We start from the raw sequence: 10,610 nt of genomic DNA, 5'->3' as shown, positions 1-10,610 counted from the left end.
ATAAAAGACCCTTAAACGTTCCTTTCAGCTGATTCCTGGTCTTTTGGACAAAACCTAACTCTTTCAGCCAATTGTCCACTAAAGAATCCCTAAATCCACCTATGATTTGTAAGCCCCCGCTTCAAGTTGTCATGCCTTAAATCCCTAAACCCACCTATGACTTGTAAGCCCCTGCTTTGAGATGTTCCACCTTTTTGGGCCAAACGAATGTACGCCTTCCATGTGCCTGTAATTCCCATCTCCCTGAAAATGTATAAAAATCAAACTGTAACCCAACCACAGTGAGTCTGTTAGACCGCAGATAATTCCGCGGTGGGCCCAGGGGAGAGACGACCACCCTGAAAAGCGAGCGGAGACCGAGACTTGATGCAAAAAGCAAGAGGTTTTATTACAAGCGCAGCGCAGGGGCGCACAGCATCACCAGGTTGGGTAGCTGCCGCGCCGAGGCTTACAAGTTTGAGGTTTATAAAGGTAAAAACCACACGCAGGTGGTCAGGGGCAAACGGATAAGAGGAGTTTCGGGGCAGACGGATAAGAGGAGTTTCGGGGCAGACGGATAAGAGGAGTTTCGGGGTAGACGGATAAGAGGAGTTTCGGGGCAGACGGATAAGAGGAGTTTCGGGGCAGACGGATAAGAGGAAATTCCAGAGGCTTAATCTTGCACAAACTACTCTAGGAGGCCGAGGGTGGGGTAATCTCGTCGGCTGCAATCGGAGCTGCCAGCCTGGGGTGGAGAAATTCCAAGAAGCTGCAATCGACACTCGCAGGCAAGTTTAAGCAAGGACACACGGGGGGGTTTTGTTACATCTTTGCAGGCCTACTCTAGGAAGTTCAGCCTGTCATGGAGTCACTCCTGTTCCGTGTAGCTATATTTGACTATCAACTAAGAGCAAGCACAGTGACAGAAGCAGATGGCATCAGTTAGAATTAAAGAGAACACTTCTGCTATAACCTTACATGCCTTACATTTCACACACACACACACACACACACACACACACACAAGGGGGGAGATTCTGCTATAACCTTACAAGTCCACTTGGTCAAGGCTTCTTGGGTGTGGCTCCGGGCATGGTCCTCAAATTTGGCTCAGAATAAATCTCTTTAAATTATTTCAGAGTTTGGATTTTTCCATCCACACATGGGAAGCCAGAAACCTGTTTAAACCCAGGGAAGGAGCAAAGAACCCAAGTGACAGGTTCTGATTTTGAACAGGCAGATGCCAGTGCATTCCTCAAACTGCAAACTAAGACGCAGAAACATGGTGTAGGGGTGGGGGGGAAACTTGCCCTTTCCCCAGAGAGTTCTATGAAAGATCAACTCACAATTAAGGCTGATTAATAAAAGAAGGGTTTTTTTACCATGCGTGTGGGGAGAATCACAGAGTGCTTACTCAATACCCCAGTGGGACCAGATATTTTTATACCTGCCTTCTAGGGGAGGGGGGAAATGAGGAATACAGATAATTTTGTTTAGAGGTGACAAATGGTGCTAGGGAGGACAAATGGATGGGGGAAACAGATTGACTTGTAAATGATTCTCTTTGCAAATTAAATTAACCTGAGGCACAGGTATTATATTTAAATGGTTTGGGCCAGGTCTGGTGGCATTCTTGATCCTCTTTCCTGCAATACAGGGAGAGATTACTGGGAGAGGAAGAGAAGTCAGTTTTCCCCTTTGATCTTTTTGACCAGTCAGGCTTATGCAGATAGAGGGAAAGCTCCCTCCATTGCTTTTTGGATGTGGAAGGGCCTGTAATTCAAAATACTCTTTATACCAAGGAGTCATATTTTGGGGCGAAATTTCCTGAGCGCCTTCATTTGTTTGCCCATTGCTTTTTAGTTTTGGACAATTTTTCTCTCTCGGGCTCGCCAGAGCATGTTTTAATTGTTGTCAGGTGAGCTGGTGAGTTAATTTTGGTGTGTTGAGGGGCCAGTGAGCTACCTGAGTGCAGTTCAAAGGCAGATACACGGATCCAGACTTGAGCGATATAGACTGCCAATAGATGTAGGTAGTGCATTCATGAAAATCTTTACAAAAGGGAGGACGTTCATTATGATTTAATTGCAGCTGAATGTAAGCACCATAAAGGGCTTATACTGTGTCTATTTTGCTCACCACTCTATGCCCAGTGCCTAGAAGTGTGACTGGCACATAGTAGATGGTCACATACATAGTTTCAGCATGAATTTTTTAGAAATCAGAATTCGACAAACATTACACACATTTAACATTGCCTTACTTTCCAGGTGAGGTGAGGACGCCCTTGGGTTTCATACTTCTGCCCCTTTAAGAAAGTGTAGGAGGCCGGGCGCGGTGGTTCACGCCTCTAAACCTAGCACCCTGGGAGGCCGAGGCAGGCGGATTGTTTGAGCTCAGCACTTCCAGACCAGCCTGAGCAAGAGCGAGAACACGTCTCTACTAAAATTAGAAAGAAATTAATCGGACAACTAAAAAAAAATATAGAAAAAATTAGCCGGGCATGGTGGCGTGTGCCTATAGTCCCAGCTACTCTGGAGGCTGAGGCAGAAAGATCGCTTGAGCCCAGGAGTTTGAGGTTGCTGTGAGCTAGGCTGACGCCACGGCACTCTAGCCAGGGCAAAAGAGTGAGACTCTGTCTCAAAAAAAAAAATAAAGTGTAGGGGACAGGAAAGCGCCACCGCGGGAGAGCGCGGGCGGGGCGGGGCCGCGCGGGTGAGCCGCCAGCCCCGCCTCCTGAAGCCCCGCCCCATCCCACAGCCCCGCCCCCAGCCCCACCTCTCCCGCCGGCTTGCATCTAGGGAAGCGGGACCCTCTCGCCCCGCCCTGAAGACGCGCAAAGACTCGCAAGGGCGAGGGACAGACGTACCCTGTGCTCCACTTCCGAGGGCGGTGTTACCAAAGCCAGGTGAGGAGATGAGCAGGCCTGTGCCTGCCCCTTTAAGGATCGGCTCCTGTCGTCCTTTGCAGGAAAATAAAGGGGTCAGAAACACTTTTGGGAACTTAATCCTTTTTATCCCATCGTCTTTCCTTATCTGTTAATATTGATACTAACCAAGTGTCCACCACTTAATCACACACGTCATAGCTGATGCCTCATTGGAGCTGGAGAGGGAGAGGGAAGCATCTGTCTAAATGGCATGGTGTCCGAATCCAAAATAATCTCATGTTTGCTCTGCTTTAATTTTGAACCTTAGGCTTGTATGATTCAAGGGATAGCCCAAAGCTGCGTGGCAGAATTAGTCTAATGGGATGTCAGGCTCTTAGAGATCCCTGGGATCCTCAGGGGATAAACTACCTCATTGACCCACTGACGGTCTAGCTGGAGTTCGCAGACTAGTGACCTGACCTGCGTGTTGGCCTGCCCCGCGATTTGCTATTTGAATGAGTCGCCGGTGTTCAAAAGCGGGAGCTAATGTGTAAATATCTGGATTTCTGGATTATTTTAAGAAAATGGAAGATCTGGCAATACGTTTCTGCCTGGCCCCTTTGGTCTGTTTAGAAACAGTCTCCAGTTTGCTACAGCCTCCCTGTTATCTTTCAGCCAGCCTGCCTCGCTCACTTCTGGTGTCTGGACCCTTGTAGGCACTTGAGTTTTTGACCCCTACTTTAAATACTTGGGTGCATGTAAGACTATTTAAAACGTTTGTGAAGAACAGATCAGAGGTCCCAAACAACTGGGTGTATACTTTATGTTTAAATTGCTGTTCCTCATTCCCACTTAGACTTATCAAGGTGGTGTTTTTCTGTTGGGACAAATCTTTTCAGTCCAGGCTTCATAAAATTGAATCATCAGAGATATTTACAGAAAAAGATTTGGGATTTGATGTTATTTTATTACAATTAAATCCATAAAGTTTTTTTTAAAGAAAAAAATCTGAAACTCGATTGAATTGTTTTATGATATGACAATCTTTAATGAAATAGTGTAGTTAGTATAATTTGTATATCTCTGCCTACAGACAATTATAGTTTGTTAACCCCCACAATTCTTGGCTAGAGTTCATAAAGGCAAAAACTGTTTGCCTTAACTGCTCTGTCCCACCACTAGAATGTAAGCTTCCTGAAGACGGAGGACTTTTGTTTATTTTCTTCACAGTTGCCAAGCATGCCTGCTTAAAAGTAAGTGATTTGTTAAATGCATGAAAGAACTTTAAAGGTACAATCATCCTTCTATATAACAACATAAACAATATAATAATAATATAAAATAACAATACAACAATAAAAATACAAAAAATACAGGATAACAATTATTTACATACACTTACATTGTATTAATGTTAAGTATTATAAGTAACCTAGAGATGATTTAAAGTATTAATAGAGTGTACCGATCCATGTAACTAAAATTACTTGTACCCTGTAATACTTTGAAATAAAAAGAGTACAGTGTATGGGAGGATGTGTATCGTTTACATGCAAATACTATGCCATTTTATATAAGGGACTTAAGCATCCTCGGATTTTAGTATAGGGGAGTGGTCCTGGAACCAATCCCCTGTGCATGTCAAGGGATGATTGTATACCTTATTTAATGTAACAGGCATTTTCTTGAGGATTCTCTCAAAATCAAATGCTTATATATTTGTTCTAATTATTAAAATGATTCTCTTGAGAAAATGCATCATTTTGAAAGATTGGATTTCCCCAAGTTGATGCACCAAAGCTTCCATCTGAAATGAACTTGCACTTGTGAATCATCAGATACAGAATTTACAGTGTAATATTTTCTTATTATGTAATAAGATCTAGAAATGTTGCTCAGCCTTGGAATTTTTAGTATTTTTTTGTTTGTTTTTTAGAGATCCACAAATTCCAGTTGAGATCAAGTTGAAAGACAGACCTTGTTCTTTGCCCATGAGGAGCAGCCCTTATCAACAGCAACACTGACAGAATCTGTGTTTAGGAGAAGGCCTGATGGCTTTGAGTCTGGGTTGGAAAGCTCGCAGGAACTGCTGTGGTCTCCTTCTGCAGGCAATGAGAAGTCCTCCTTTGTTTCCCTGGGCTCTCTGTCATCCCTGGAGAGGAGGTGGAAGCTTTTTGGACCCTGAGATGAGAGCTTTCCTGGAGGAGAACACTGAAGTCACCAGCAGTGGCAGCCTCACCCCCGAAATCCAATTGCGGCTTTTGACCCCCAGGTGCAGGTTCTGGTGGGAAAGAGCTGACCTGTGGCCCCACAGTGATCCTTACTGGGCAATCTACTGGCCAGGAGGCCAAGCCCTGTCTAGGTACTGCCCTCTTGAAATGGAAACCTTTAAGGCTGCTACAGATCCTTTCTCTTTTCAGCCCCCTCGAACTCCTAATTCTCCTGCCCCTACAAAAAACCAGAGCAAAAGTCTTCTCGTTTTCTTATTTAGAACAGGTTAGCAATATTTTTTTGCTTGTTTTGTTGTATAGTTTCCCCTTCTAAACCAAACTTTTCAAGGTATTTCCCCAAATATAGCTGTCTCCCCAAGAGAAATCCTAGGGTCAGCTGTCAGAACCCTAGATAGCTATAAATGATCCAGAAATACCAGCTGTTCTCAGGTTCATGATTCATAGTACATGGCCAGTGCGAAGCTCCTAGATGGAACGTAAAGACCCAGCCCTTCAGTTCTCCTACTTTAATTCTGTGAATGTTGCTTTTTAAACCTCACACTCCCTCTGTAGTTGCCTCTTCTCCCATAAAACAAGAGGTGCTAGTGGGTTGCTCAAGGATTCTTTCTTCTCTAGTGGCTTATTGACAACTCAGGCCCACTCTGGACTTAAATTTGCATTTGTAAGGTCCCCCTCACACCTTTCTACTCTCCATACTGTAAAGGTCTTCTTAGGACATTTTCTCATGCTATCCTTTTTAATTATTGGATCTAGTCCTTGTTCTGGGATTGGTAAATGATTTAATCTGTTTATGCCATGAGGTTATAAAGCTGTAAAACCTTAGAAGGGTGTTAAGGACTTCTGTTTTAAATGCAAAGTCTATAAGTGAAAGCATAGGTCTTTTTTTGGGGAAATCCAAGGGCTAGAAAGCTTTCCAGGTGGTACCAAACAATGCCAATTTTCTGGTTGTGTTGCTGTATTTTTTCTTTTCTTTTCTTTCTTTCCTTCTTTCTTTTCTTTTTCTTTTTTTTTTTTTTTTTTTTGAGACAGGATCTTGCTCTGTTGCCTGAGTTAGAGTGCAGTGGCGTCATCGTAGCTCACTGTAACCTCAAACTCTTAGACTCAAGTGATCCTCCTGCCTCAGCCTCCTAAGTAGCTGGGGACTACAGATGCATCACCATTCCTGACTGATTTTTAAATTTTTTGTAGAAATGGGGGTCTTGCTATGTTGCTCAGGCTAGTCTCAAACTACTAGGCTTGAGTGTTCCTCTCACCTCAAGCTCACAAAGTGCTGGGATTATAGTCGTGAGCTGCTGCACCTGGCCTGATTATCAAGCTTTATTTAGTTATATCATATTTTTAAAATGCTGACAATTTAAGTGAAGTCTATTAAAGTGACTGTTTATCAACTCAAAATATAATCAATCTTCTCAAGACACTGTGTTATTTAGAGGTTATAAACTGGTGACCCTTAAGTGTTTTTTGTTTGGCCTGTACCTATACACTTTTAAAAAATTAGTTGCTAACATTTGAAACTTTGGAGATTTCATGTAAAAATCTACTTTGTTTTGAAAAACAGGAATATGTGATAACACTGGAATTCTGTGCAGCGACAATTGGCTGAAGATGGGCAGCAGCACTTTAGACAGGGCATGGATAGCCTACTTCGCCATGGCCCCACTATTCCTTATTACTCCAATCCTAAGATCCAGTGTCAGCTGACAGTTATTATTTCAGTGTTTCCTGTTGAAACTCAGAAAACGGTACCCCAAAATGAAGGCTTCAGAAGCAACCTCAGAAGCGAAAGTTTTTCTCTGACCTCTTTCCCTCCTGTCTCAGTCCTGTTTTCCCCCAAGGCTAGCCGTAGAAACTAAAATCCCTCTTCTTCAAAGCAGGTCATAGAAACCAGAACCCCTTTTCCTGAAAGCCACTCATAAAACCTAAAACTATTCAGTGTAAAAACTGGCTGTAAAGAAATGATCTGACCTACCTTGTTTGACTGTAGGTCATAAGACCCCCATTCCAAAAGGGGACCTGCCCCATACCGGGAAGGAAGGAATGCTGCTCAGAGAGGCCAAGAAGAATCTAGACAGACAGGCCTTGCTGGGTTTCCTCACTCAGTCTGTTAGCATTAGATTGTGCCCTTTTTTTCCAATCATATTTCCACACAGCTGTCTATACATTGTTGAACCTAAGCATAGAAAAGGACAATTCCCCCCTGTATCTTTGGGTCTTCATTCTGAAGGCTCCCATGTATACACATTAAATAATTTTGTCTTTTTTCCGATTAATCTGCCTTCTGTAAGTTGATTTTTCCATGAACCTTCAGGGGCCACAGGCCTTGGCCCCTACATTCCCCATTTATCTTCACTTGTTTGGGAACTATCTAGCCCTGGTCCAAATTCCTTGGTTGAACTGGACTTTGTGCTTTACCAGAGAGGTCATTATAATATGATTCAAGAAACAGGTTTTTATCACTCTATGATGAACAATCAAAAAGAGACAGTGAATTTTGAATCTAGTTTGCTTAGTCCTGATTATAGCAATATCTTGTCAGTCTTAATTTCTAGTGCTTGGTAGTGTCTCGATCATAGCAAGTATTCAATATTTTGTCAACTCAAATGAGAGACTAAGGCAAGATTCTCAATCAAGGTTTATTGAGTAAGAACTTGACGGTGTGCCCAGGAAAACACAAGTCACAGCAACGTGGCCTGTGCTCTCCAGAGAGGTTTTAGGAGACTTAGTATTTACACATTTCTTTAAAGGGGAAAAAGGCATGCAGGAAAAAGGGGGGTAGGTGTTGAGACAAATGGTTACATTCTTGTGAGATTTTAATTAGTACCCAGTAAATCTATGCCATTCTTAAGGTAATTTGGAAAATGAGAGTAATTATGCAGATACCTGTCGCAGGGTCTGTAGAGTAATGATTAATCTCATCCTGTCTCTGTTCTGTACCTGGGAAGATAACCTTGTAATCAACATTGTCATTGTGAAATTTGACAGACGTTAGTTTCATGGACAAGAAGTTAGACTTAGGTTGCAGTTGACATGTCCTTGTTTATGGGAGGATATACATCTCGAAAGGTTTAGGGGCTGGCCACGAATTTACTTATGCATGAAGGCCGTCGTCTGGAGATGCATGAGGCCTTTTTCCTTTTGTAGGGGTCTGGCTAATATATAGTGCTTTGACATAAGGTTGCAAGGTGACAGCTGTCTGTCAGAGAAAAGGACGCCAGTGTTGTGTGACTCAGTCTCCAGATTTAACTTTCACATAATTGGTTTGGGGGTCCTGAGATTTTCCATTTTTCTTTACAACTTTTTTTTTTTTTTAAGTTGAGCATGATTGGTCGGTTGTGTGGAACTACTCTTCACACCTGCTGAAACGAAAGACCAAATGACTAGGTCTTCTCTCCTGCCCTCTGCCCAGCTCTGAAGATGGACTTTTTGTTTCACTCTAGTCAGACCAAACTTGCCAAAGTTGGACCAAGTTCGTCTGCTAGGTTCCACTATTTCTTTTGTCCAGTCAACCTGAAGACATCTCTTCTCTTATTCTCTCTCTCTCTTTTTTTTTTTTCTGATACCTTTTACTGACCTGTTCCCATCCTTTCTCTTTTCTTTTTAATGTAGGTATCTTCTGGATCATCCTGATGTTGTCAGAGGGAAATCTGTACTAGATCTGGGGAGTGGATGTGGAGCTACAGCTATTGCTGCTAAGATGAGTGGAGCATCAAGGATCTTGGCCAATGACATAGACCCTAGTAAGTATTCGTATTCAAAAATATTTAAAGCTCATCTTTTTTTTTTCTTTCTGGGATAAATATGTACACATATCTCAATGTGATAGCTTATTGCCATCTGATTTTTTTTTTTTGTAATCTGATATTATGAATTTTTGTTCAGTGGGACATTATGTGTGGGAATCCTCTGAGGCCTGAGTTGATGGTACATTTTTCCCAAGAGGATTTGCATTTGTATCTTCCAGATATCCTGGAAGTATACCAACCAGGAAGCATTCAAGTTAATTTCTGGGCTAGGAATTTTCTGAAATAAATAGTGTTTGTTTGACTCCAGGCCCAAGTAAGGATAGGCCTGTGTCTTTAGGGGAGATTTTTATTCCATTAGAACTCAAGTTGAGACAAGTTTTTATTTTATCTGATTTTATTCTGGTCTAGCCTTTCACTGAGGACATAGCCCTTGAAGATCTGTACTTTACACAGGGGTCTCATTTCTGATTTGCTGCCATGCTCAAGCCCAAGGCTTGTTTCCCTGTGCACAGTAAAAAACCAAACCTCTTGGTTTGCGATAAGCAAATTTCCCAAAATCCCAGTGTTTCTAGGTATTTTGGATTGTTTTATTTTTAGGATATCCAGTCATATATTCAGAAATTGCAGTATACGGCTTATATTGCCATAAACTTTATCTAAAAAAAAAAACTTTCAACAAAAAGGGGGAAAAACCATATTTTTAGGAGATTTCTTAAATTATTTAAATTAATCAACAGGGAATTATAACAGCCTACCATATATCAATCATTATATGCCTTTTTGAAGTTGCAGGAATGGCTATTACACTAAATTGTGAATTGAACCGACTGAATCCTTTGCCCATTTTAACCAAAAACATTTTGGATTTGGAACAAGATAAGTGGGACCTTGTTGTTCTTGGAGATATGTTTTATGATGAAAGTCTTGCAGATAGCCTTCATCAGTGGCTGAAGAATTGCTTCTGGACCTACAGAACTCGAGTACTGATTGGTGACCCTGGGAGGCCCCAGTTCAGCAGACACAGCATTCAGCGTCAGCTGCACAAAGTGGTGGAATATTCACTTCCAGAGCCTACCAGGCAGCAAAACAATGGACTGACGACAAGCACAGTGTGGGATTTTCAGCCTTGAGTTGTCAAAGTGCTTCCAAGTATGAATATAGTTATGTGTGGATTTAACCCTAAAAGTTTTCTTCACAAGAGATATTCTCCAGTTTAAAGAATGCAATTCCTATTAAATGGCAAATCTTGTTTCCAAATATGAAGGTTTAAATTTGTGTCAGCCTTTGTCACGTAACTAGTTCTGAATTTCTGTGCATGCTAATTATACAATTCTCTGTCTGCAATTTTTTCCCCTAGTTTTACTGCTGTAGGAATATTATGATGGAAGGCAATACTCAGTGGTGGTAACATGTGATCGAAGTAGTGGAGAGGAATTAGATATTCTAGCTGAATCTGTTTCTATAGTTGAAGACAACTGTGATGTATCTTTGAATTAAACAAACAAAATACAAAATGTAGAAGGATTTTTTTTTTTTTTTTTTGAAATGGAGTCTCACTATGATGCCCAGGCTGGAGTACAGTGGCTATTCACAGGTGTGATCATAGCTCACTGCAGCCTTGAACTCCTGGGCTCAAGCGATCCTCCTGCCTTTGCTTCCCCAGTAGCTGGGACTCTAGGCTTGTGCCACTGCACCTGGCTTAGGAGAATACCGTATTTTTAAAAAGTTATTTGTAAAGATCAAATATATAGTTAGTATTGTAACAGAGTACGTGGGCTTTGGAGTCAG

General features: G+C 41.9%; 1 protein-coding gene across 1 annotated transcript; it reads left to right on the top strand.

The window, feature by feature from the left end:
• Positions 1–2,844: 2,844 nt before the first annotated feature.
• On the top strand, positions 2,845–10,037 carry METTL20 (methyltransferase like 20). The gene is made up of 4 exons (XM_012641001.1): positions 2,845–2,887; positions 4,785–5,210; positions 8,686–8,816; positions 9,609–10,037. The coding sequence occupies exons 2-4, from the start codon at positions 4,900–4,902 to the stop codon at positions 9,950–9,952; spliced, it is 786 nt and encodes a 261-aa protein (XP_012496455.1). The 5' UTR covers positions 2,845–2,887; positions 4,785–4,899; the 3' UTR covers positions 9,953–10,037.
• Positions 10,038–10,610: the final 573 nt, after the last annotated feature.

Source organism: Propithecus coquereli, unplaced genomic scaffold (genome assembly GCF_000956105.1).
Source record: "Propithecus coquereli isolate 6110/MARCELLA unplaced genomic scaffold, Pcoq_1.0 Scaffold16, whole genome shotgun sequence".
NCBI classification, from domain to species: domain Eukaryota; kingdom Metazoa; phylum Chordata; class Mammalia; order Primates; family Indriidae; genus Propithecus; species Propithecus coquereli.
Note: the sequence above shows the minus strand (reverse complement) of the source record. Positions and strands in the feature narration are given on the sequence as shown.